Below are 27987 nucleotides of genomic sequence, written 5' to 3'. Positions count from 1 at the left end.
AAAAAGAAAACACTTTCTAACTTAGAGATGGCAGGAGAGACGGTAAAAATAAAGCAGGCAATGAGTGCAAGAAACTCCTTCTGGTTAAGTAGTTCTTCGTCTAGGATCTCAGTGATAATGGGAAAGCTTCAAAATTCCCAGGAACTCACCTACTCCACTGACTTTATCCCCTGTCAGGGATTTTTAACTGCTCCACTGACTGATTCCCCTAGTTCAGAGACAATTAAAAGGTACAGAATACACAAAATTAGCCACACCACAGCACAAAAGCTATCCCAAAGGAGAGTAAGGGGAGTGCAGAACTGGGCTACATCCTGTTCCTTTCCAGATGTAATGAACCTTCCCTTTCCCCTTCCACCTGCTCATCGTGAATCATAGCATCCCTCTTCCCTCTCAGTTTTACACCTAGATTTCCTGGACAATCCCCTGAAACAATCCCTTTGTACCATGCCCTAGCAATGACAGAATATATAGACACATCTAAAGCAAAATATTTGAGTTTTAGTTTCTGAAACATGAACAAGTTGCAGCAATCCAACAGCTAGACCACATTAAAAGCATCTAAAAACAAAGTCAAGATGCTGAAGCACCTGAAACAAGACCTTGGTACTAAGATCTACCAGACAGACAAAAAAGCATGTACATGTTTTTGTGGTTAGTCCTTCACAAAGCAATAGACACGAAAGAATTCACTGCCAATTGCCTTCTCAATTCTAGTACATACACAGGCTTATTTTCTTCAGTGAAACCAGCCAAGGCTTTTGCTCAGGATCCAGAAAGCACATGGTACTGAATATCTAGACTATGTTAAAGTCTTTGTTCCACAATGAGGATTCAAATTACAATTAAAAGAAAATACATGCATTTTCAGAGAGGTGTAACTTGCATACTAATGGTTTATGCAAGCACCTGAAAGGTAGCAAGTCCAACACGACACTGAATACAAAAAATAACAAATTCCTCCCTTGCATTACACATTTGTTGGTACATGTTAATAGCAGGGTATAAAATCTTACAATGTCCTCCCCAGCAGGAAACATTCAAGATATCCTTGGTAGGAGAAATGCTTCACCTGAAACAGCAATTAACTCAGAAACTCCTAGGTCTTGCAGCAGTTTAGACTAGACCACAGATGGCCACACCAGAGCTTGCAAATCACATAGAGCTCACAAGCACTTCAATGGCAACTCAGAGGACAGTACTCATGGAATTTAGGTAAAAAATTATTCAATAAGCTTTTCATAAGCATTAAGAGGTTCATAGTGGTCCCTTCTCACTGCATAGAGGACTCTGCTTTAGCAGGAAACAGGAAACTCCTATTCACTACCTCCATTTAAAAACTCTCCAGATGTCTAAGATCTGAAAATAACTAATATGTATTATCCTCTGACTGCACTTATAGTGTAATGGGAAGAAGTGGGACTTAAATGTATGGAAAATGAGAGACACAACTTTATCCTGGATATTTTTTGGCTCCCTTGCAGGAAAATACAAGACAGCAGGTAACCATTTCTCTAAGTAAATCCCACAAAACTCAGCTCTGGCAGTGAGACTTTCCTGCACCACATAAGGCAGTTACTTCTGTTCAAAGGACAGACTCGTATTAGAAGAATGCTAACCTCCAGCTCTACTGCTATTTGTTCAACTTTTTTGTCATTATCTGTAGTGAACTTTTACCTCCAGTGCCAACAAACAGGGCCATGGAGAATCAATATTCAATGTGATCAAAACCATGCTGCTTTCACTAATGTCTATTTGTGATGTTAAAATGCATATTTTTTAATGGGTGCAGGTAGTTATGTTTTTAATTTCATAAAACAGTAAATATGATATCTCTTAACTATTAAGGATGCCACCCATCACTGTATTTTGGATGTTAATCCAGCTAAGTCTGTATATCTCATAAAGCTGGCTAAAAAGTAGCACAGTATAGGATAGATTCTCACCTTGGCTTATTCAATAACTGTATTACAAAAACTGACAGTACAGCAAAAAAAAAAAAAAAAATATGTTATGTATGTTTGGCCAGTCTTTAATTCTTTAAAATAATAGAGAAGGAAATGGTTTGTTTTTAAATGTTAAACACTCTGCACAGAAGTTTCTGAAGTATTATTTCCTGTTCTTCCATATTGTATTAGACTTTAGCTTTCTGATAAATCCTTGCAAGTATTGTCTCTTACTTAAAAAGTGTCACAGATTTCACGATGCACATAGGAGAATTTTGGAGCTTTTTAAAAATTATTTTTATACTTCCTTTTAATTTCTTTTTTATTATTTTCCAAACTGTTGGCTTTTCCCCCAAAAACTACAATGTCACCATTCTGCTCATCTGGCTATCCTACCCACTCTCCCTCCATAGACAGCAATTATAGGATAGAAATGGCACCGTATTGAAGATGCATGTCAAAAGAAGCATCTGCTTTTCTGGCAAACTCCACACTGTTGGTGGCATTGGAATTATTGCTATACTGTTTGTCACAGGGTTAGACCACAGATGGCTCTTTTGGCTGACATGGGATCCGCTATGTCATTTTCTGTTTATTCAAGTTAAATAAATTGAAGAACTTGTGCCTGCCCGTGCATGAGGGAGTCAATTCCTATCAAAATCCCTTTGTCTCTGATTGCTGATTCCTTCTGGGCAGCATGCTACACCCAGCATAGCAGCAGCATTGTTACTGTGACTCCCTCTGGTCTATTTTAAAGAAGAGAATGTATGTTCTCCCTGGTAAGGCCATTACGTAAGTATTTAATAGGTAGCCCAGTCTATTCCTGCTACTTTCTTTGACAACACCGATGGAACAATTGAGGCAGCTGGCTCTGGCCCTCTGTTCTGCATTCCTAAATCTTAATCTCTCAGAGACAACACCCTCTTCACCACAGCCAGCACCTCCAGCTGTAGGAAAGGTGGCATATCAAAAAAGGGTAGAAAAAGCCAGTTTTGTAAGACTTCATCATCAATGCTGAATCTGGATGACCCCATGAACAGGCTCTGTGGGCTGCACAATTTATGCTTCAAAGGACAGATAACTTTAGATATTTTATCCTTCCTACTCACTTTGAAAATGTTTTTCCTTTTCTAAGTGTCTCCAGGGCTAACTAACGTAGAGTAAGTGTAATCAGCAAAGAACAAGCTGGGGTAGATATACTGCCTGAGTGCACCACAAAGGTTATTGTAATTCTGATACCAAGAAGGTCCAATTCTGCTGCTCAGCAGCTTATGTGCCTAGGTCAAGTTACAGTTGAACCAATTCCAGTGAGAACAGCAGCATCTTGCATCACTTTCCATGGGAATGATTGACTTCTCCATGAGCTGAAGAACAGGAAAGCATACTTGGAGCATCACTGTCCTTCCCAGTTACTCCACTGCAATTATTTCCATAGTCTTTCACAGTATTTGCCACAGAAATGAGGTCAGCATGACCTGTGCTGGACTGAAAGTTCCATTCATCTTTTTGCTACTCACTTCTGAAATTTCAAGAAGTGCCCTTATGGTTTTAATATTCTGCAATATGATAAAAGGCAGCAGATACAACTCATTATAATCAACACATTGAAACAGGACATGCACAACATTGCTGGCAGAGGATTAAAGCAAGTGTCAGGTATAACTAGGAAAGCACATACGAAATTCAAGAAACACTAACAGCATTAAAAACATCTGTAGTTCATACCCCACTGCCTTTTACATGTTGCAGACAAGAAAAAGGGAAGCACAAGATACTTTTACAATCTTTTCAGCAAAGGTTGAAGTGACTATCAACTAAATTTCAGCTAGGAGTTTGTGCTAATTCGTCACGGTATTTTGATATTCAAGGAGTCTATGTTTGAGACAATGTTGCTGCAAGTGGTGTATGTACACATACACATTATATATATTGATTATTTGTTATTTAAATATGTATTATTCTTTATATTTATTATTTAACATATGTATATATATATATATGCAGTCAGACATTGAGCTTGTAATTTGCTGAGAGTGACCATGCCTCCACAAATGTGATTCTCCTCCATGACACAAAGACCAACTGAACAGAAGCAGCCAAGGATTATTAAATTAGCAATACAGTTTTAAAACAAGAGCAAGACCAGTAGAAACTTTTTAAACCATCAGACTCATTATGTAAGGAGTTGTCAGTTTTCTGCACTTGCACATATCAGCCTAGTTCCCCACTCTCACCCTGTGGTTCTGCATTCCTTTGCCCAAACTGAAAATCTGTCCAGAAGTTTTATAAATTTTAACATTGTATAGAACTGACAGACCAGAAGACAGCAGTGCATAATGCTGGCAAAACTTTTCAACATAGGGCTTTTCTACAGAGCATCAGGGAGCAAACTCTGCTTGGTCTGCATGCTGCAACACATACACCAATTTTCTTTGGATTTTAATGAGACTGCCTGTAGCATGTAGGAGACTGCAAATGACATTCCTAAAGTCTTCTAAATGACTCCAAGGACTCCACATGGCTACCTAAAATAAAACATAGAAGCTCAAATCTCATTAGAAAAGAACTGGAGTTGAATTTCACTGCTTTTAAAACATTTGCCTCCTGCCTCATTTCCCATTTGGGAGGGGAGTGTGGCCAACCCCTCACCAACCTTGGTATAGGCACCTGGCTGCAATGCCTGGAGCAAGGGTGTGACATGGCAGCAGGATTTACCAAAGATTTTCATTAACTCCACTGTATCAGTGCAGTTACATGCACAATGACACCTCCAGGACAAGGTCTTAACTCTGCTCTCACAGAAGGCAATGAACACTGCAGTGCTGTGAGTTTGCCTTATACCCAGCAAAAGTGATTTAAAGTAAGAGCTGAGGAAAAAGCTGTGTGCAGGCAGGCCTGACACTGGCACCCAGGACAACTGTTTCCAGATTTTTGGGACCAGTGGACACCATGCTACTTTTGACATTTCTCAGAGTTGATTCTGCACCATTGCACAGCCATACTAAAGCCCACCACATCCAACCTTTTTGGCCAAATGTTCACTACAGCATATCCAGCATTTCAGCTGACATTAAAAGTCCATTTTCTCCAGATGTATCATGTAATAGGCAGTCATACACAGGATACCCTGTGCTCTTCAGGAAAAAAAGAAGGGGTCTGTCATGCCCAGAACAATTTGTACAACTTTCTCCTATGTAGCACATAGAGATTTACACCCATGCACAGGCACCACAGGACAAACTACAATCAGTTTAGCCTGACAAAAGCAGCCATGTTTAACTCTCAGGAAAGATGGAAACAAGAACAGCTCATCCAGCCAGTGAATGGTTCAGATACCAAACAACACTTTTCCTGCAGCTGCTATTAGTACAGAAAATGCTGCTAAGATGGTACAGACAACTCAAGATTTCCCCTGTTGATCAGGAAACACTAGCAGCAGAAAGTGTAGCTTGATGAACAGCAAGAAATGCTCATAGTTTCTCTCATTTGTTATCATCCTGCCCCTTTGCCCTTGAAAGTGTGTTTGTTCAGGCATACACACATAAAGCAGTTTAACCTACATTATTTTAGATCTGTGTATCACATATATTCAAATTTGAATTAAATTACAGGCTGTTTGAACACTGCAGATTAAGATGTTATCATGTAATTTTTCTTTCTTTCTTCCACAAACCTTTATGAGCTGCTATCTTGAAGCCATCTGCTACAACGAATACTAGGAAAATATTGACATTTGGACAATTTTATCCTGGAAAAGACAAGAAAGCAGTAATTTTTGTCTTCAGATATCTCCAAAATTCTAACTTGCAACTGTAGCTTGGTTTAGCTTCCTAGAAGGTAGAGGGAAGCATTTTCTTCTCACATTTCCCATTAGTACATCACTTGTGTCTCACAGCACTCAGTGACTCTGCCCTCCGACATGTTTTTCTCCCGATAGATAATTTTTATGCACAAGAGTAAAAAAGGAGCATTGATTCATTTTTTTAAGGAGCATTTTAGATGTTACAGTAATACACAAATCACTTGCTTCATTACCAGAATGCTTAATGGAGTGATCACTTTTCCAGCATCATTTCAGGAAACTGGGACTAGGATACTCCAGAACATAATGCTTAGTATAGTACAAACACTATTTAATCCCATTCAACTTGGATCAAGCAGGCCTTGTTAGCATTTGCTCAGCATCAGTCTCAACAGGCTATTTCTAGCAAAACCATTCTGTTGTTTAATGAAAGCTAGTTTGGGCAGCATGTCTACATCCATGGCCTAGAGAAGCTGAATTTAGCTCTGTTTAAAGCACAGAGTTGCTGAACATTGATTTAAGACAATCTGTGGGTGAACTCTTTTGAGTTTTAAGCCGTAGCAAACAGGAGCATGACATATTTAAATCAGAAGTAGTAGCAGTAGTAAGAGAATCTAACCAATTAGTAAATCTAATCCTCTTTATGCAAATTTATGAAAAATGTAAGTATTTTCCTAAATGCAAGTGATCAAGGACACACAGATGAGAAGGAGTTCTTTCATACATTAAGGCAATTCACTACAATACTGTGAACACAACAAATCTGGGGACTTGATGAAACATAGCAAGGAGTTTGCTAAAATCAGCATAGCAAAATCCAGCACATGAGCCTTACTTTTATAAATAGCAGTCTGCTTGTCCTTACAAATAAGGAAACTGGTATTCCTTCAGTAGGATGAAATTCTCAAAGTTGTAAAGGTAGGCAATTAAAACTGAAGATTCATCCATAAAAGCAAGTGCAGGATTTCCAAAGGCAGGTAACTTCTGGTGGAGCTCCCCAGTAGGTGTCTAGCTGCACATGAGAAATTATTTGTCTGCACTGATCTTTGATAGCCTGAATGTAGCACTAGGTCAACTAAGAAGAATGTAGAAAGCTGAAATCTTTCAAACATTACTGATCAGGTGTTTTAGCATGGAAATTCAACTCCGGATAAAGTTGTGAAGTAGAAACAGCACTTTCTGAGATACCTAGGATGTGCAGATAGTGAAAAGGAAAAGGGCAGTATAAGGAAGTCAAAAAGCTTTAACACTGGTGGTTAGATATGCAGGTCTGATAAAATGGCTTTGGTGCAGTACCAAATGAAGAACAAAGATGGCTTTGCTGGTCCTGCTGGAAGCTCAGCTTTTAAGCCAACCTTTCCCTCAGTTTGGTTAAAAAGACTGAAGTGCAACTGAGGCAGTTGTGGACCCACAAACCAGGATGGCAGTTCAAGGAATAGCTTAGGCTGCCATTACTCCTAAAAGCAGCCTTTATATCCTTGCCCCTACGGCTGCTCATTTGCCGTCCTGGTGTCTCCCCCCTTGCTCAGCAAAAGAACAAGGGGGATTAAAAAAAAAAATAATAAAAGAAAAAGGAAGTTCAGACTGCTTCTTTTACCAATGGTGCTGACTCATGAAAATGATAACAGCACTAGGCTGTCAAACAATCGGGAACTAAACCAATGCTGGTTTTTCACACACAAAGTAAGACAACTGCAGCAAACACATGTGGTACCTCTGGCAATCTGAGTCTTACAAGTAAGCAAACAAGCAGCATGCACAAACCTGTCTGCTAAAAGTAAGTGAAATCCTGTGTACATACCACATGCAGCAATGCTGCTCTGGCCTTAGGGTCAGATTTTCTTTACGACCTTATCTGAAAAAAACCCAAATCAGTTTTTTCTCATTCTTTAAAGGATGACATTTTGGTAGATGCTTATCACTTATTATATCCAATATTTTGACTGCTGACTTTTTACAAATGACAATCTTGCTGAAAATCGCTGTGCATGCCATTATAAAAACCTCCCATGTTATGACTTTATTTATAATTTCCTGGTTTTTTTGATACCTGTAATTTATATTGAATCTTACAAACAGAAGAACTGTTCTAAGTCACTTCCACAGCCCTCATCAATTTTCCTCACATATTGCCTTCTAACTTAAAACTTCACTCTTGGTTTGAACCAAGAGATAAAACTTTTGCTTTCTTTTGCAAACTACTGTTTTAACTCATGCAGCTACTTTTTAACTCTAACAGATTTTGAATTCTGAGAAAAAAGTGGTTTTAAGTGGTTAAGAATACCATTCAGATGTCTGAAAGTCAAGCCACACAATATGATGCATTCTAAAATCAGAATGTTTATGACTTCACAGTGTATGATAATGAACAATTCCTTTTACATGCAGAAACAGTTCTGAAGTTCTGTTACAAAGATTTAGCAACTGTATGCTAAGCAAGTGCAGGATGCCATTCCTTGGTGCATCCAAATAGCTGCTGGGGTGAATGTCTGACTGCACAATGAATCATTGTCAATTCTGAAATGGAAAAACACAAGAATTAGATAACACCTAGGAAAGCTTCCAGACATACTACTAATACGACATTAATAATATCTGAGAAATTCAACTGCCAAGAAGAACTGGTCGAGGCAGTGCAGGTAAGAGTCTAACTCAGACATGCAAGCAGCTACAGCTGCAATCAGAGATGATCCAAGCAGTGCTTCCAGTGGCCACCAAAGTGTTCAGAAGCCCCTGTGGTCAGCAGGCCATGCATCAGCACAGCTGGCACAACGGCTGCAGCACTGGTGTGAGACAGCCTCCACCTCTGGGTGCTGAAGAGACACATTGCTTGAACCATGTCTGGTGCTACGTATGGATAGAGATGGCAAATGCTAGTCAGGAATAGACTGGTTCATTTGGGCACAGAGCCCAACACAGCCACTATTTTATTAGTCATGTTCTTGTCCTTGGTACAAGAATTCAGCCGAGGAATCATACCTCTGAATGCATCAGAAAGTTATAGATGAAGGAAAACACTTTAAATAAGCATATTTGGAATTGATAATTAGCTTTAAAACACTGCAGTGAAAGGGAATCTGCCCAGCCAATGGCCAACATCTTAAGTTTGATTTATGACTTGCCCTTGCTTACTGCACGACCCCACTGCGAAGCGACTGCTTTCAGGTTTGTCTTACACTGTGGACAATTCCAAGGAATCACATTTTCAGTAAGTATATTCAACTGCACTTTTTTTAGCAGCAATTCTACCTTTGCAGCTTATCCATCTGTGCAGCAGCTGGATGTTTAACACCAACAATCTTGTACACCATCATTGGCTTGCTACAAAAGTCACCATAAATTGAAGTGGAATGACTGTGTATTGAATTTCCTTTAAAAAAGATCACCACAAACCAAATATTTGAATTTTGAACTTCTGCAATTTAATTGGATTTCAAAATTTAAATAGAACAACAGAATACTGGAATAAGGACTTCCCAGTTTAAAAAAAATGGGGGAGGGAAGCTCCCCTAAACCCTAAGGAAGTTAATTTCACAGGAAAGATAAAGCCATAAAACCACTGAAGATAACTAGATTAAATTTCTGTAAAATCTAAGCCACTGAACTTCAGAGAGTCATTCCTGTTTTCAGTAATATTTTCATGGTTGACTGCCTTTCTGCCCAATAAACATCTGCTTAGAAATAAACTTACCTATTGCTAACAGTAAACCAACTTTTACTCTTTTTGAAAGCATAGTTTCAACAGTCCAGTTTCTTGCCAACAGGAACTTTGCCATTATTACTAATCTGGAAATATCAATAATTATATTCAGATGAATGTTCCCATAGACCATAAAGGAACAACTTATATGGTATGTAGCAGGCAGAATCGGAACACAGTTTTATCATTCCAAATAATCTGCTCTATCCTGAGCTTCAGGGGACAGACAAACACAGACATCTATATATGTATGTGTGGATATGTATATATATAATTTTTTTCAATATATTTAGTCCTAATTGCTGTAGTATTTGAACTACTTGCAGAATTTAGCACATTTCTGTGCAAAATCTGAGATGTAGGAAACTAATATTAATAAGTACCTTTTGAGGAGTCAAACCTTAACAATTCAGTTAAGATTATCCAAAATATCAGCGACAGGACCACTTTGAACTTCAGGTCACCATCCTAACCCCTATGAATAACTCTTATAGGTGTGGCTAACCTGGGACTTCTATTATTACCCAGGACAATAACTCAACACAGAACTTATTTCAGGGAATGAAGAAGATAGGGATGGATTAAGTAATTTTGAAAGAGGGTCAATGGAGAAGTGTCACATGGAAATAATGTCTTTTGATAGAAGGATAAGACACACAGACTTTGTATCATCTTAAAGACACTGGTTCTTTATATCATCTAATACACTGGAATACAAAAACATACATTAATAATTCTAAAACAATAATAAAGTTGCAACAGAAACATTAATCCAGAATGCACAAAATTGTCAAGAGCTTTAGAGCAGGGAATTCCCAACAACTTATCAGAATACATAAAGAATGGTTACATGAAAAGCCAGAGTGCCTTTTATAATGACTAAGCTAGTCCTGAGACCATGACACTCCACACCTGACAGATCTAAGAACAGTATGTTTGCTGGCAATAGGACAAAGACTGCTTCCAAAATTAACATGATTTTGTCACTACAGCAATTAAAATATTGACCTAATGCTGAAGCAATGACTTCCTTAACCATTTCCATCTTGCATTAGCCTCCAGAGCATTGTACAATATTGTAACTGGGAATGGAGGCAGCTCTTAGAGTGCTTCAAAAAACTAAAAAGCCCCTGCATTCTTCTACTGGTGCCACAGTGTGCCCAAGGTATCACTAGCACCTTTAACCAACTGAAATTTTATACAGTGAATTACATCTTAGGGCTCTTCACCATTAAAACTACTGAAGTATTCAAATGTACTACAGCTCCTCAGTACTACAGGATACTACTGGTTCTCTCATCTCAAAAATTTTCCCTAATTTTGGAATATTTACATGTATATGTGTGCATTGGAAGCATTGTTGCCCTAAGACAACAAAGAAATATCCTCATTTAGATTTTTGTTTAAATGAAACACTTTTTTTAAAACTCAGTTTTGGTAAGTGTTTCTCACAAGTACCATTCAGAGATGTGTCTTGTGGAATGCTGAATAAAAGCCAAAAAATGCCTATTTCAAATGTTAGTAGATAAGCAATTGTTTTTAATACCGATCTTAAATGTTTTTTCCCAATTACACAGAAGTACTTTTAAATAAGCACAAGTACTATCATAACAAAGATCATGCAAGCCAAATAGATTGGATGGAATAATATTAAAACAATTTAAATACCATTTGATTCTGCTGAATGTGACTTTAACATCAACCCCACGATGTACCAACTATTCAGCTTGGGTTTCTCATTGTGGAAACTCAGAAGTCTTCTGGTTCTCTGTCTCAATAAGCACTTATTGATATCAGCAGTCTCACCCCACGCAGTGGCACCACTGGCTATGTAAATATGCACTGGCATAAGCAAGAGTCTTAAAAATCAGACCCACAATTTTAGAACTCTTCTTGAACTCATCTGGAAGACAGACCACTAAACACTTCAAAGGATCTCATCTGCTGGTGGTTGCTCTCATAGTGGACAGAAATCCGTGGAACTGTGTGCCAGCTCTGCCAAAGCCCAGGTTTATCCTGTGTGGCTGCTGCTTCCCTGGGCCTGCAGGAGCCACGTCCCTGGCCAGGGCATAGCACACCCGCTGTGTCCCTCCTGTCCCACAGCACAGCCACAGTGGGCTGAGTTAACACAGAGCTGTACTGTGTGTTACTTCTACTTTACAGACTTCAAAGAGTTTCATGTTGTAATAGATCATTTAAAGCCTTGGCTAAGTGATTAGCTAAGTTAAGCCAGAACAACACACATGCATGTAGCAATACAAACAGCTTCAAATGGGTCACCATGGCCATGCTCAAAGGTGGGCACACAGGTGACACGCAGCTGCCAGTCACCTGCAGCTGGAGTGGCAGGGTCTCCCTCACTCCCATAGTAGCCCACCTAAATATCTGCTGCACAACTGTTTAAAGCATTATCAGCAAATTATACACACGGGTAGAAGAGAAAGAAAAACACCACAAGACTTGAAATTCCTTCATCATTTCGTAGCATGAAATCTCCTTTGCAAAACACCAACCGTCTCTTTAGTGCTTTGCTGAAGAGCACTCTAAAGCCTGGGCAGGCAGCATTGCAGCTAGAGATGCCCAAGAGACATCACTGCTTCCAAAGCAGGAAAAACCTATGGTCTGGTGAAAGAGGGCTGAGTGAAAGAGGCATCACTGACTTACAAAATCAAAAGCAATATCTACCCCTTACCTTCAAGTGGGTTAAGTACAAATAAAATACAGAGACATACAGAGTCTTAAATGAGAGCCTCTTCACTGAACACAACTTGAGGTGACAGGGTTGGACAATAACCAGTCTCCCTGGAAAGGCTGGAGGTTGTGTGCCACACACCTGCATACAAGGTGAAGGAAACTTCCAGGCCCTGTATCACTATTTTGTTTGGGTTTTTTTTCATTTCTCTGTTTTAAGAATTCTGTATTTTTATTTGCGGACTTGTTAACAAGGAACTACATTTGATTTTACCCTTGCCTGACTGGTGTTTGGAGTGATTTTGGGTTGTTGCAGTGGCACAAGCACAACCTGACAAAGTTTCTGTGGGTCAAGTAAACCTTAAAGCAGGATTGTGAATCACCTCAGAGGAGTCAAGCATCTACAAACACTGCTTCAGATTTTCAAAGATAACTGGATACTCCTACACCAAGTTGCACAGCAGGCTTCCTGGGAGCTGGTAACACCACAGGCATGAAAAGTGCCCTGCAGTGACTAACAATCCTGAGAAAAGCTCCCTTGTTACGCTCATCCAAACTCACACCTGAATCCTTAGATTTCACTCCTCAAGCACAGAAAAAAATGGAAGTGCCATACAGATACCTCGAATATCCTAAAGGACTGAATTCTAACACCATTGTGCTGTAGTACCTAAATGACAGAATATATGAGCTGTAATAGCTAAGGACTCATATTTCCACTTTATTGAACAAAGCACCATATGGTAGAGGAGATTCTGGTATAAAATGACAGAAAACAATAGAAGGTAAGGAAAGAAATAAATTCCCTTCTCATCTAAGCAGAGAAACAGAAAAATCCCCATACAATAAGGTGGGAAAGTGCCATTGCCAATAAGAGAAACTGTCAAGAAACAGAATCAATGATGAAATTAAAATGATTTGGTTGCCGTAAAGAAGCATTTCATTTCACAAGCAGGTAAGCATCAGGTTAGACTGTTTGATGCTCAGCTTGCCCTGGTGTTTCTGCTGTTCTTCAACCAAGGAAAATGAAACCCAAATGAGGCTCCCCAGAACAATGTGTTGTTTGTTTCCACTGCAACTTCACAAAGTTCTACAATTCTATCAAATCAGTAAATTCTAAATACCCATTCTATTTGATACATCATTTTCCTAGAGCAGAATACTTTAAACAAATAAGACACACACCAGTGATTTCCTAAACAATTACAGTTAAGCACGCAACATGGCTTTTATGAGGACACATGAGCAAAAAGGTATTATTATAAATTATACTATTATGTATTTGTACATCTCTGTAATTGTCAGCTTTTATTTTGCAACAGACCCTAGAGCTGATATATCCTTATACTACATAATAAATTTCAAAAAAGACATCCTAGAAATGTTGCAACTGCATTTTTGTTTTGAAGAGCTTGTAAAACTTCAAAATACTTGCTAGATATTTTTAAGTCGATGCATCTTAGTGTACAAGTTAAGTCTTAAAATTGGTATAGTTTTATTGTTAAAAATCAATGTACACAAACAGTAATAAAAGTTACTAAACTTAAACTCCTTGAAATAAACTCAAACTGCCATGAACCTAGTTCACCTTGATTTTGTTTAAAGCAATCTCTCACCAGCATTCAATTACTTCAACTGCAGTTTAAAACTACTTTGTGAGTCAATACACAGCTGCAGCTACACTGCCTTAACTGCAGTCTCCTGAGGGAAACAGAGCTAAAGCTGTGCTAATCACAGTAACCAGCCCTTGCAGCACATGATTTTTTTGTTGTGTGTATGTTTCCTAAGTTGCTGGGTTAGGAGGCTTGTGCTTATCTAATCCATGGTTCCCCTCCTCGTTTCTCCTCTATTTCTAACTCATCCCTTCCCTTTCCTGTTGCATCAGGAAGCTGCAAATACAGTGGCTTCTGCAGAGCTGTTATAATTACCACAGCACACTGCAATTCTGAAACGTATGCAAAATAACTCACGATTACTTCAAGGCTCGAGAACTTTCAAATGTGCTTCTGTTGGCTTTCTAGAAAACTTCTGACCAGCACTTCTTCCAAGATCAAAACATCTCCATGCACCTCTTCATTACGACTACAGATTTATAAGCCTTCACACTATCCCTCAAGTAGGATGTTTTAAAACCACTGGTTGTAGAAAAGGAGAAAACATTCATAAGAAGTTGGAAATAGATCCATGAGAAAAATCCAGTAAAAGAGGTTCCCAGTCTCCATTGACTTCTTTTGCTATACACCATCTCGTGCAACAAGCAAAGGTCAATTTTAACCACGACTTAAAAAGCGGAAAAGAAAATGCAGACCAAAACAGTTATAATGTCAAATGATCATTATTTTTATTTACTTTGTTGCAGCACTGTGCGGACATTTCAGGAGCCATCTCAAGCTCTCAGGAAAGGATTTTCCCCTCCCTTCCTTCCTTCCCCTCTCCTTCCTGCCAGCAGTTACAGTTTAAAGGATCTAACCCTTCTGAAATCTGTTAACTCAAGCAATTTTTTTAACAGTTGGAAGTTTCAGGGGAAAAAAAATGAACGCAAAACAAAACAGCAGATGTTCAAGACACAGGCTTCTATCTTCCCTTCCATGTGAAACTAAATGGCAAAGACACATACTTTAAACAATAACACTTGCAAAGAGATAAAAATATACTGTTCACCCTGTTAGAAATACTAAACAAAAACTTCAAATTGCCAAATACAGATAAGACTATCATATCACTTTTTGTAATCTATAACATCATGTCTGAACAAAGTAAGGTGTTTCCTTTTACTTCTTTCATTCATGTTTTGGTACAAGTATAGAAACCCACTGACTGAGTAGTTTTGCTCCCTTGAGACTAAAGCAGAACTTTACAAACAATCTTATAGATGAACTTAAAAAATTAAAGTAGCTGGTACTTAATGTAGGAGTTCAGTTCCGTGAAAAGTAGGTAGACCCTTTAACATTGTATACAATGTAAAGGGAAATAAAGTCCGTCGCCTCAAGCCAGTGATACAAATTTACAATGCTTATAGTTCTGAAAAAAAGAAACAAAAAGAAACTGATCGTATTTATTTCTGTAACCAAAGATACCTGCTCAGGCTTAGGCACCTCAGCCTCCCCCAGCCGCAGCAGCATCCATACACACAGGAGGTGTCGTGTCCCATCCCTCTGGGCACAGACTGCTCCATGGAGCTGCATGTTGTGAGTTATGACCATGCCCAGGTCTTGCAAGTTTAATGAGGTTCCCTCTCACACACAAAGACACCACACACAGCACCAACTGGGAAATAATAAAGTAGGATTACAGGTGTAGCTTCTTGATGGGTTAAACCTATAGATAGAGTGAAAGGTTAATCTACATTTTAAGCCTGATTTTGGCAACACTTTCTTCATTTAACTGTCATTAGAAACCGACCTTAACGTTCAACTTTTAGAAAACCCAACACAGCACTTCATATAAACAGAGCTGTATGGAAAGACCAATCAAAAGCTCTGTCTGTCCCTCCATACACAGGCCAAACATGAAATCAGTGTTAAATTCCTCACGTGCAGCTACGCCCCGTTAATCTCGAAAGCAGCAAACTATGTAAATCTCCTTGTGCTGGTGAGATAAACATTACACTCATCAAAAAGTAACAAGAACCACTGTTACTGGGCAAAGCTGTTAAAAGGCACAGACACTGGGCTGAGCACCCAGGCTGTGCTGGCAGGACCCTGTGCTCGCTTCCTTCCCAGGCCTCCAGAGCTGCTTCTGGCTTCCTCTTCGAGAAACCTGAGAGCAGAGAAACCTCCCTGCACAAAGCAATTTAAAATCCCTAATCAAATAGCTGGAGTAGCTCTGTAGATTCAAGGAGCAGATGGCAGGAGAAAGCCTAATTTTCCATTTACGATAATTTTACAGAGTGTAGAAATATTTACTTCAGAGGAGCGCCTCCCGATTTACATGAGAATAACAAAAGTGGGAGGAGGGACAGAGAATCATCTTGTTCTCAACAAACCAAGAGCTAAAAAAGCCTGTATTAAGCAGTATATTGTATGCCATTTTGTTTCCTTTACATTACAGATGCACACACGTGCATTCTTTGCATAGCTCAAGTAACCTTGATAGTAAAAATATTAGCTTGCACCTACCTTTTGCAGACAGGATGTATGGCTATGGGTGTTGCGATAGGTTATTACTGCAGATACTATGTGGCTGTCATTCTTTAACAAGAACTACATCTGCATTTCAAATTAATTCTCAGATGAGCTGTCACTCATTTAAGCAATGTCTCAATTTTAAACCTGGTAGGAGTATTTTTAATATGCCTGTCTGCCCATAACACAGGAAATCCTTTTGAGCAGAGACCACATTTTAGTATTCTTACAAGTACTCTAAAAGAGAGAAGATGATCAGGCACCACCCAATCAAATCCAACCTGAAATTGAGAATGTTGACTGGCTCCTACATGCCTGAGTTGCACAGTGTAGATACAACAGGTAACAAACATAATACTATAAGAACAGATTTATTTATAAAACAAAACATAGTTCTTTGGCTAAACAAAAGGAGAGCAGGGGTAAAGATCTGAACCTACTCTACCTATACGGCATTTGGTCAGTGTTTTAGATTGAGGTAGAAATCCACATTACATTACAATGCCTTAAAAGTAAATCATGATAGTGTCACCTTGCCTTTTGTCAGTTAATCACTCATTTTTTCTACTGAATCTGCTACAGGACTCTTAAAAATGAAACACGATAGTACTAAATATGAAGCATTTTTTTATTATTCTGATATGTATTAAAATACCAACAGAGATATACAAGCTACTCAAAAAGTAGCTTTTAAGTTATTTAAAATTGTTTCAGCTTCACTATTAGCATAGGAAATCCAGTTAGTCCTTTTAGAGACATTGCTTGACAACTTTTCCTACACTAGCAGTACCTAGAGTCTCAGGCTAAAGCCCAACTACAATGCAATTGCCTGAATATGGGTTACACAGAGCATGCAGAGACTTAATCTGAACTTTTCTTAATTATCAAGGGTTGAAGAATTAGGCTTACAGTACACTTCAGCACTGTTTGACATCAGCTCAGCCCTGCAGGTGAAGTCTGAGTGAAAGGGAGATCAGAAAGCCAATTGCTAATCGACGTTAGTCCACATGAATGAAGTTAATAGGAGTTTTCCATGGACTTAACTGGAGAAAAGCACAGAGCCTGGCTCCTTATGTAGGAAGTGTTTGAGCAGAGAATAGCTACACACTAACAAAAGAAACCTTTGGTACCCAGGGTCTTAAGCCCACATAATACCCCTGCATTCATTTCTTTCTCTGCCTATTGGGAAAAAAAGGTCTGTTTGTTTTTCTGATTCAGTCGGCCCTTTTAGCTCTTTGAATCTAAGGAGTGCACTGTGAAAAGAAGAGCATCTTATCAGCCTGCTCCAGAGCAGCAGGCAAACTCACATCCGCACACAAAACACAGCCCTGCCAGCACGAGGCCTGGCCCCACTGCCCTCGGCTCCTGCCAACACCCTGCCCCGAACCCGACAGGCTGCACAGCCACCCAAGGGGCTTCCTTGATTAATGGTCCTCGCAGGGAGAGCACGAAATAGGATCTGATAAACTGCTTCATTTACAAAGTATGCAGGAGCACCAGACAAGATGATCAGCATGGGCGTATCCAGGACATTTATTAACAACAAACCAAAACCAGCACACACAATAAGCATGTTTTGTTATGTATGGACTTGAACACTTTGAGTACAAGATGCAAAGATAACTCCATGCACTGCTGGGCAGCATCTCCAGAGCACTGCTGAGATAACACACCAGTGATTCTTATCAAAAAGATATTTCTATAAAACAACAGGGAGGAGAAAGGAAATAGCAATTTTTGCTTAAGCTTCAAGAAAACATGAGAGTCTAACTTTCACTGTCATGCAGGTTGGCCACACAGACCACGTGTCATCCCAACAATGCACCAAGAGTTCAAAATTTCCAAGCCTATGTCCTCATTGTTTATATGAAACCCTTCACTGTGTGCAACAGTGATATCTGATTTCCTATTTCTACCTTAGTGCATTCTCATCCCAAGCAAAATAGGACAAACTTCCCCAGTATTGCTGACCGAACCCATCAAATTACTTGTTTCGGCTACTAAGCGCAGCAGACGCGAAAGGATTTCTTCTCACCTGGAAAGGAGCCTGCCATAGTATTTTTGGCATGCTTTGTCAAGCCGGGAGCTTGTCAGTGACCTCTACTCCATTTACCCTCTGGCACACACAGAGTACCCTTTCCCATTAACTTAAAAAGTAAATTTTCCTCTTTTCTCTTTTTCTTTAATCAAAGACTCAATGAAAAATAATACACTAACCAGTAAATAATGTTAGATTAACACCAACATCGCATCTTGTGCGCGTAAAAAGTGCAGCCAAAGACAAACGGTCCATCAAGGTTGTAACGCAACTATTTCAAATATTTTATTTCCAGCGACTAAACTAACAAACAAAGAAATACCTCTTTCAGTACAGCTCCATAGATGCGAGCTCTCCGAGCTTATCGGAGCGATCTCTCTGCCCACAAAATGTCACAGGGTCCCCCTGTACCCTCCCCGGGGGGAGCAGGGGCGCGCCCGAGGGGCGGCGGAGGTTTTCTGGAGGGCTGTTTGAAAGAAAAAACGCGCCCGGATCCCCTCGCTCATTTCACGCCGCGTGAAAAACATCCAGCCCCAAGTTTCGCTGTTGCGACACCGGGTCCTTTCTAACCTGTTGCCGAGCCCGGCAGGGCCAGCACCCGCCCGGCCCCCGCTGCCGCCCCGCACCGCACCGCACCGCGAAGGTGACCCGGCGGCGGCCACCCCGCCACTCGCCAAGGTCACGGCGCGGCTTTTGAGAGGGGGCAAAAAAAAAAAAAAAAGAAAAAGAAAAAGAAAAAAAAAAAAAGACAGAGTTTCTTTTTGCAAATCCCTGCTATCGAGAAGCGAGCGAGCTGCAAGCCTCAACTCACGCCAGTCGCCACCCCTCTCCCCACTCCTCCCCCAGCACCTCGGGGCTGCGGGGGGGCCGCGGGGGCGGGGGAGCCACGAACCCGCACACCGCTCCTTTACCTGCTTCCGATAGGGGGTCCGACCGCCGCCCGCCGCGCTGCTGTTGCTGCTGGGGAAGATCATCGCCCCGCCTGATCCCCCGCTCCCCCTCGGGATGGGGAGCAACTTTGGCGGCCGCCGGGCTGCGGCGCGACGGGGCTGCAGGGCGCTCTCCGCCTCCGTGCCTTTTCCGCCGGCCGCGGCTCCTCGAACCCTTCGCTCGGCCCCCGCCGCGCCCGGCCCCGCTCCGCGCCGACCCTACCCCGCGGCGGCCGCCCAGGCTGCCATCCACGGGCCCCCGCTGACCGCCGCCGGCTGCCCCAGCCCAGCCCGGCCCGGCCCCACCTCCCGCCGGCCTCAACCACCGCCCAGCAGAGGGAGGGAGCGGGCGGGCGCGCCGAGCCGCGGCGGGGAAGCGCGGAGCGGGCGCGGTGCTCGCGCCCCGCCCCGTCCTGTCCTGCGCGGGGAGAGGGGCGCGGAGCGGGGCGCGGCGCGGGGCAGAGCGGAGCGGGGCGGAGGGCGCGCCCCCCCCGCGCCGCGCAATGGTTGCGCCTGAGAGGGGCGCGGGGGGGCGGCGGGCCCGCGTGCCGCGCATTCCGCCGCGGGGCGCGCCCGGCGGGGTCCCGACCCCCGAGCGCTGCAGCCGCGCATCCCGCTGAGCCCCGCCTGCAAAGGGGCAGCCGCGCTTGGGGCACCCCCCGGCTGCGGGGCTGACCGCTCCGAGGCCATCAATACTGCGGCCTTTAACTCTCTTAAGTTTTTCTTTACTAGGGATGGGGAGGGGGGAGGAACATCCGGTCACAGCCCTCGCCAGTGCCTCAAGGCAGCATTTGGGAAGCAAGGGGAAATTCTTAGTTTCTTCACGAAATTTAGGCCTAGGGAACGTCACAATTCTTAGGCAATAAGACTGGGACACGGAGACAAGGAATTCTCCACTTCACTCGCTCGTAGTCTGTACTGTTTACATTACTATATTTACATTACCCACTGATGCTGTCAATCTAGTTTCTAAGAAAGTCCAGAGTTTTGTCAGGCCACTGACTCTGATCAGTGACACTGCAGAAGAATTTCTGTCACGGACATGCATCATCAGGCACCTTTTGGTTTCTCTTCCTCTTTCTGACAATACAGTAGCCCCGACTCCATACACCCCATATGGCCATGGGAAACAGCCGGGAAGAAACAGAAAATTGCCAGGTAGTTCATTACCAAAAGGCCAAATAACATCTGACAAGGCTGGTATTTACAAAAACCTATGAACTTCAATTACTTCCCTACAAATAATCTCCAAGTGTTTTGGTACCCTAATAATACTGCTACCACAGATCAGAGCCCATCTGAACACAGCATACGGTAGGAAAGCATCAACACTTGGCAGAACTACATTCTGCATAACTTTCCTTTTTTTCCCCTCTTTCAAGTCCTAAAATGGATCTCATTCAGTTTGGCCTTGAACTGATAACACAAGTTTAAGGTCTGCTAGTACTGGATGAAAAGCACTGCAGCCACATGGTGATCACTGGCACTGGAAAATGTTTGATGGAGTCAGTTTGTACTGGCAGACTTTATGTCAGCTCAGGTACTGTCTGTCTGTACTAGCCTAACATCATGCTGGATCATGGAACATTCGTATTCCCACTGCTGGCATAAAGCTAGCACACAGGCTTAATGCTAGGATAAATTCAGATTCCCTGGTCTGGTTTAAGGCCTCATGCCTGCTTTATAACAACATCAGCTGGCACCAATGCTGAAAAAGCAATAGTTCAGCAACTGATTCTGGGTGAAACCTTTTTTTTTCCTCTGATCAGGTTAATTTTCTTCCAGATCATTTCCTTTGTTGGGTTCAGCATGTGGCTGTGCTGCTGCTTGCCAGTGTAATGGAGGAGGTAGCAGTGAGCAAAAATAGGCAGGGGTGAGAGGGTGGATATGAAGGCTTGCTTTGGCAGCAGTATCAGTTAATATAGGCTTAATATGTTCATGTACCTGTGGCTTAATTTGACAGAAATGTAGCTGTGTGCTCATGCCTTCCTGAGATGTGCCACACACAGCAGTCGATCTGTGCTCTGGTCTTACTTATTTCAGCCCTTTGGTCACAGATGTCACAATCAGACTCAATGCTGAAGCACCATCTTAAAGCAGTACAAACTGGAACAGTGACAGGCTACTTCTCCTGCTCAGATCTCTATTCCCAACTGAAAAACATGAAAAATATTTTCTGGACAGTGTTGCAGTCACCCCAAAGGAGTGACAAAGCTTACATCTGCTCCACCTAAGGGAGGGCTTTGTTAGCTGGAGATGTGTATAGTGACCACACCTTCCCCTCGGAGGGAAAAGCTTTTCAAAAGCCATCAATCATCCCTTGCTTCCTTCCCTCTCCTCTTCCTGCCCCATCCCCCAGGGAAGAGGCTGGAGGGATGTAAACACTATATGCTCGACTGGGTCTCAGTCACTGTCATACCAGGGAAGGCTCTCAAGAATATTCCAAAGCAGTAGCTAAACACTGCCGTCTTGCCCTCTCCACTGTCACATGTCCCATAGCCTCCTGTCATTTGGACACAATTTCCCTCTCTTAGATTCAGTATGTGGCATATTTCTCTCGGTTACCAGTACTCTTTCCTAACATATTAGAAAAACACACACCAACAAATATAATCCCGTAGACATCTACTAGATCACAATCCAACAGTATCTGATTATTTATTTTTGTTAAGGAAAAACTCATTACAGAATTTTCTGTGAAGAAAACTTGATGTAATTTCCTACGTGCTAATGTGCCTATCAACATTTTTTGTTCTTTTAAAAAGGCTTGAGTAATGTGTCTCCATTTTTGTTTCAAACGGGGAAATAGCCGCCTTCCAATAGATTTGACTAGGTTATCAAGAATACAGAGCCAGACTCCTTACAGCAGTGTGTCTGGAGAGAAAGGGACAGTAGAGCTAAATTGAAATTAGAGAGTTCCTGACTGGACACCAGGACAGCCAGACATTGCTCTGAGAAGCTGAGCACTCTCCATTCCTGAGCATTTTCAAGACCAGACTGCATACAGCCCAAAGCAACCTGAGCTGATCTCTGTTGATGCTCCTTTGGGCTGCAGGTTGGACAAGAGATTCCCTGAGGTCCCTTCCAATCTGAACGTATGCTCATATGAAAAAGCTGCTTTGTTCTCACTCCAGAACATAGGCAAAATTATTTCTGTGTAAAACCCTGCATTTGAGATTATGCTGATAAAGCTCAAGATAATTGCCTGGATTTTTCAGCAGCGATATATAAGTTCAAGTACTGACAACAGTTCTCCTACGTATTTTCTGAGATGCAAGAAGCATGCCTTGCTTGCAAAGAAGAGTCTCAGTTTTACTGACTTAGCAATGCCAAAACTGAGATACCTAATCTATAAAACGTACACAATTATGATAATAAAAATCATATTTTCAAGGACTTTGTTATTGACTGCATACAACAGGTGTGAACAGACCTGCAGGTAGCCAGACCTATTGCTGCTTGCAGTTATAAATGAGCAATTCATTATGATCCTGAGGGTAAAAGGTGACCACAGGGTCTGAGAGTGCCTCTATAAATCATTCTGAGTTTCTTTAAATTACCTAGAGTTGCTTATTCAGAAAAAAAAAAAAAAAAGAAAAGAAAACTTATGAGCACCTCTGGTGCATTTTGGAAATACAATGTAGCAATTTACATGTTCTGTTTTGTTTGTTTGCTTGTAGGTTTACAGAGAGACAGTGTAAATACAGAAAGAAAGACTCATCTGGAAACCTGGAGACATCTGAATGTACTCATGAATCTTTCCAGTAATGTTTATCAATCTTAACAAATAGTAGACTGGCAAAACTAAGCCATTATTTTAAAAACAGTTCTACGCATTTAAGCTGCTACTTTACCATTTCTGTTCTAAATCAAATTCATGGCTTCCCTTACTTATCTCAAAATTCAACCAAAGTAGCTATTTCCCCTCAGGGCATTCAGTGCCTCTGTAGGACAGATGGTCTCTCAGCTCTGGATCTGCTTTAAATGGGAAACTTACAGTCTATTGCAAACCCCTCTGAGTCCAGACTGGATCTCCTGAATTTCATTACAACTCTGCTCTCCTGACCACTTCAGGGCCTTCTGAAGGCCCACTAGTGGAAAAGTGGCTGTGGGCACCTCATTCTCCACCTCGAGGGTACCTAGGAGACTTTCACCACAATGCTCAATTCCTTGAGCATCCATCCCCTCATCAGACCCAGTCATATGGAGAAAGACAGAAACCAGAGTAGGCAGGAAGCTGAGCCACAACAATGCAAAAATACTTCTAAATACCTTATGCAAGTCAAGGAAACAGTATGCAGGGCTGAACTTTGAGACATATTAAGCATTTCCTGTAAAGTGTTAATAAAGGGGTATGCCAAGCTGAGTATCATACAGAAGGAGATTTTTAATTTTAGGCTTATATTCATCTATTAGAACTGAAAACATGAAAAGAATTTCTAAAAGCCAAAGGAACAGAGTAAACTTCATTACATGGGAAGGTCCTTTAGAGATAAGTTATCTCATAATTAATTGTCTTTATTTAAGTATTTTCAGCATGCAGGTAATGAAAAAAGATCTGCATCTTGCTAAGTGAGGATGAGGAGGAAAGGTTAGTAGAAATGGGACACAGTAATGTTGTAAACATGCCAAACACTTTATACATAAAATCTTCTGTAAATTTTCTTTTTTATTAGAGAAAGAAAATTATTACAAAACAATGACTTCTGCAGAAGTATATGATCTGCTAAGAGTGAGGTATTGCATACACAATGAGAAGCTGTTGTTTAAGAATGCAGTCTTCAAAATAATCACATGAATATATTCAACAATAAGAATCTCCATGATGATCCAAAAAGGGAAAACAAATAATCTTTTCCAGCTGTACCATTTCAAACACTGGCACCAAAGTGCCAAGTTACTTACACTCCTATTTTCACTCATTATAAAATAAGTGTGCACAATCACTGTAATAGATTTTCTTATCTGAACACATCAGCTCATTCTCTCTGGGAATCCTCCAACCTGTCTCTGATTCACCTCTGCTGTGGAGGTTCTTCCCTTAATCCAGCAGCTCATGGTGAAAAAAGAGCAGTCCTCTGCTCCCTGCAGTGCTCACAGAGTGTGTCTGCTGTGGCCACTGGGGCTGCACCTCCAGTGATATGCTCTGACTCCTATTCATTTTGGCTTGCTGTTCATTCCTTCCATACTTCCTTACATGTTCTTAGAAAGACACTTAATATAAATTGCACAATTATATGTAATTGTTGCCATTCCTTCACTGATGACTGGTGTTAAGAATATGAACTTAGTGAGCAACACATTCTCTTGTTAATGCCATGCCAGCATTTTATATTATGGAAAGCACTATTTATTATTTGAAAGCCACGACAAGATACGTCCTTATAGAAGCATTTCCACTGTCAAACAAATCCCCTTCCTAAATATACCCTGTATATTCTGGGAAGAACAAGTATGAAACATAATTACTGTAAGAGATTACTATGTAACAGAAATTGAGAGGCTGCTCATAATCAGTAATTAAAACACAGGACAAAATCCAACCTTCATTTGTGGAATGAACTGAAATGACTCTTAAAGATCTCATTTCTGCCATTAGCCTGATAACGTTGCCACACACTTATTTGAAACTATAAAGCAGTCAAAATCTGTAAATAGTTGCTAAATATATTGTGGAATAAAATAATAAAGTCTGTCCAAAATGACAAAGCATATTGCTTTTTCTGCTTTGTTATTAACTATGCAGAAAGTTCATCAACATTATGTTGAATCATTTATTTTTTAACTGAGACTACTAAGAGCTTACTCTTTCATCATGCTTTTTTGACTGTGTATTTTTACATTTTGTGCAGAATAAATTTATGGAACAATAGAAGAAGATAGCAACAATATTTGCTCAGTATTTTCTAGGGAACAATGGGTTCCATGCAGCTATTTGATTTTTATATATTTACATATTTATATTTTAATCCAAATATTAATAAAAGATGAAGCAAAATCTGGAAATACACAAGCATTATTTCTAAAACTTTAGTTCATGGGGTTCTAAAGTAGAGTTATAGCTCCTATTTTTTAAACAGAAAGGAGGCTCTTTCAACCAACACAATATGTTCCATTTTGGTGGGCTGGGTTTTCTTGGATGACACTATTCATCATATTCACCACGCTTGAATGGTTACCATTTTATGAGAATTTTAGAAATAAGAAAGAAAAGAAATCAAAAGACTCCTACCATTAAGATATGTTTAAAGACTGAGAACAGTTAATGACAATTAAAAGATAAATCCCTGCACAATGGCTGGAGTGGAAGGTCTGACCACAAATTGGCTAGACATAAATTTTATTCCTTTGTGTGTTGTTTTCTTGGTATCTAAGGCAAAGAAATACTTTCAGATTATTCAGTGCACTGCTGCTATGGAAAAAAATTCAGACTCTTGCCTGGTCTTTACACATCTATAAACTGGGACATACATTTTGAAGCCTTGAATGAAACAGGCACTATTTGCATTGTAAGCAGATTTGGTACTAAGGCAATGAGGAGCAGGCAGGAATCATAACACATATGGGAAAAAAGGGAGAAGACAGAGGAAGTCATTTATGATCTGATACATCAAAAACATGGAGTTGTCATCACTAGTGCAAATTCAGGCTTGTACACTCAAGCATGGGCTTGAAGAACACCTGAGGAAAAGCCAGAGCAGGGACTGTTCTGCAAAGCTACGCTGCAGACAGCAGGCACACCAGCAGCAGCCATGAGCCAGACTGGGGACTGTGTACAGTAGGTGTATACATGTGGATACCTTGGCACAAAACCACAAAACACCACTCTTTCCAAACAATATTGTTGTCCTAAGATGACTCTTCTTGCTTTTTTTTTCTTTCCCTGGAACGAAGTCCTGTTGTGTTTGTTCGACAAATACTAGTAGTCAAGTGAAGAACTGACAGCTCTACCCACTGACAAGCACTGTGCAAATTTTTCCTGTCCTCACACACTTCCCTGTCAATTAACCTCTTTTCTGACCTGCAAATGTCTTTACAGTGCTCCAGCTCCCCTGAGAACACCATCAACACTGTACTGGCTCTCTGGGGTCCATTTACATCACCTCAGTTGGAGTGTGAGAAACTAATTTCCATATAGATTTCAAAGGGGCATATAAATTTTATCTGTTTCAAAATTACAGCCTTTACCCTCCATGTTTGTTTTATAATCACATATAAACACAAAGATGTTTGTTTATAATGTGCAATCTGATTTTAATGACCTAATTTAGAGTACAATGTGAAGAAACAAAATCACGTGCCAGAAGTTAAGCAAACGTTCAATAATGAGCCTTAATCTTATCTCATTTTCAGTATCTTTAAAATAAAAATATCCACATAAACCTTGATAGAGTTGTTCCTGAAGTACCTGGAATAGCTTACATCTCTGAGAGGCATTATGGATTTCAGTCTGCCAAATAAGCTGTAAGTTGTATTTTTCCTCTAAAAGTAAATGCCCTACCCCTCTGAGTTTTGAAATTGTGTACTTGCCACATTTGCAGTACCTCCACAAGATCAATATACTACAGGACAAAATTATCAACAGATACATCTTCAGAATAAGGAAACTCTTCCTCCCATGTAAATCAGTGCTCATAAAGGTCATCTGGCTCATGCTCATGGCAATGAAAGACCTCCACTATCAAGGCACTCAGCATTGGCAGTGGAAGGTTCCCCATGCCTCAGTAACCCGCAGAGCCCACTCTCGGAGGCGAAAGATGGGTGTAGCTCGTGCTGATGCAGCCCTTCCCTGAAGGGCTATAGGATCCCGAAGGTGTAGGGTGTGGCTAATGCACCACAGACAGGTGAAAAGAAAGAGCTGAACACCAAAGCCATCTTCTGACACACTGTATATCCATCAGCTGCAAAAAGGGGGTTTCTGCCACTTCTAGTCTGAGTTAAACTAGCAACCAACTGCATTGCTACCCCAGGTCTGTGTCTTCACCATCAGCATTTGAGTTTCTGTATTTTAAATTCAGATATGATCTGAATATTTATGTTCAGTAATCAGTAAATTAATCAAGATGGCTAGGACAATTTATTTCAGGGAGTAACTCATAGACTTATTTACTAATGTTCCATATTAAGTGTCGTGGGCTGGCAGCAGCACAAATCATGGTGGGAAATATTTTATTGCATCATAATTAAGTTTTACATTTATTTAGGTAAATAGATTCTTAGAGTTGTTTTCAACACATTCTCTTGAGCTGGATTCAAAGTATTTATCAGATACTGCACCACCATATTTCACAGGTCTGCTCACCAATATCAATGCACATAAATGAAAGATAAAACCTGGAATGAAATCCTGGTCTGATCAATAGAAGCTTTACCAGCAGGTCCCAGATTTCACCCAGAATGAAAGCACTTACACTGTGGTTTTGTGATTTACTGAGTTTACTCCTCAACACATTTAATGCTCAGAGATGCTGAAAAGGAAGAAAGGTTCTGCTCCTTTCCCCTCTTCTGCTCTGAGCTTCATGGTTTTGAGCCCTTTGCTTAACCCACTGTTTGATTCAAGTCACTAACCCAGCAGCTTTTCGTTCTGCCATGGCAGGGAGTTGAGTTGGGTCACTGAGGTGTCTAACAAGACCATCACAAGTTAAGCAGCAGGAGCACACAATGGGGGAAGACAAGGCGTGTGTCCCTCCTGGGAGGAGACTGGGTGGTTTCACTCAATCTAGGGCTCCCTCATGGAATTTTACTCAAAACGTTTTC

At 40.9% G+C, this 27987-nt stretch overlaps 1 protein-coding gene across 5 annotated transcripts in view; it reads right to left on the bottom strand.

The window, feature by feature from the left end:
* Nucleotides 1–27987, bottom strand: part of RBMS1 (RNA binding motif single stranded interacting protein 1) — a 143182-nt gene that overhangs the window by 71225 nt on the left and 43970 nt on the right. The window contains exon 1 of one of the 5 annotated variants that reach the window (XM_085066660.1): nt 19213–19525. The exons of 3 other annotated variants lie outside the window; for them this stretch is intronic. In XM_085066660.1, the coding sequence (XP_084922786.1) occupies nt 19213–19275 (63 nt within the window). In that variant the 5' untranslated portion in view covers nt 19276–19525. Of the gene's footprint in view, nt 1–19212; nt 19526–27987 lie in introns of those variants that run through there. One more of the 5 variants, XM_085066658.1, reaches the window with a different exon arrangement.

The sequence above is a fragment of the Lichenostomus cassidix genome, chromosome 7, assembly GCF_008360975.1.
Source record: "Lichenostomus cassidix isolate B80296 chromosome 7, HeHo_3.0, whole genome shotgun sequence".
Taxonomy (NCBI): Eukaryota; Metazoa; Chordata; class Aves; order Passeriformes; family Meliphagidae; genus Lichenostomus; species Lichenostomus cassidix.
This window is presented reverse-complemented; position numbering and strand designations above follow the sequence as displayed.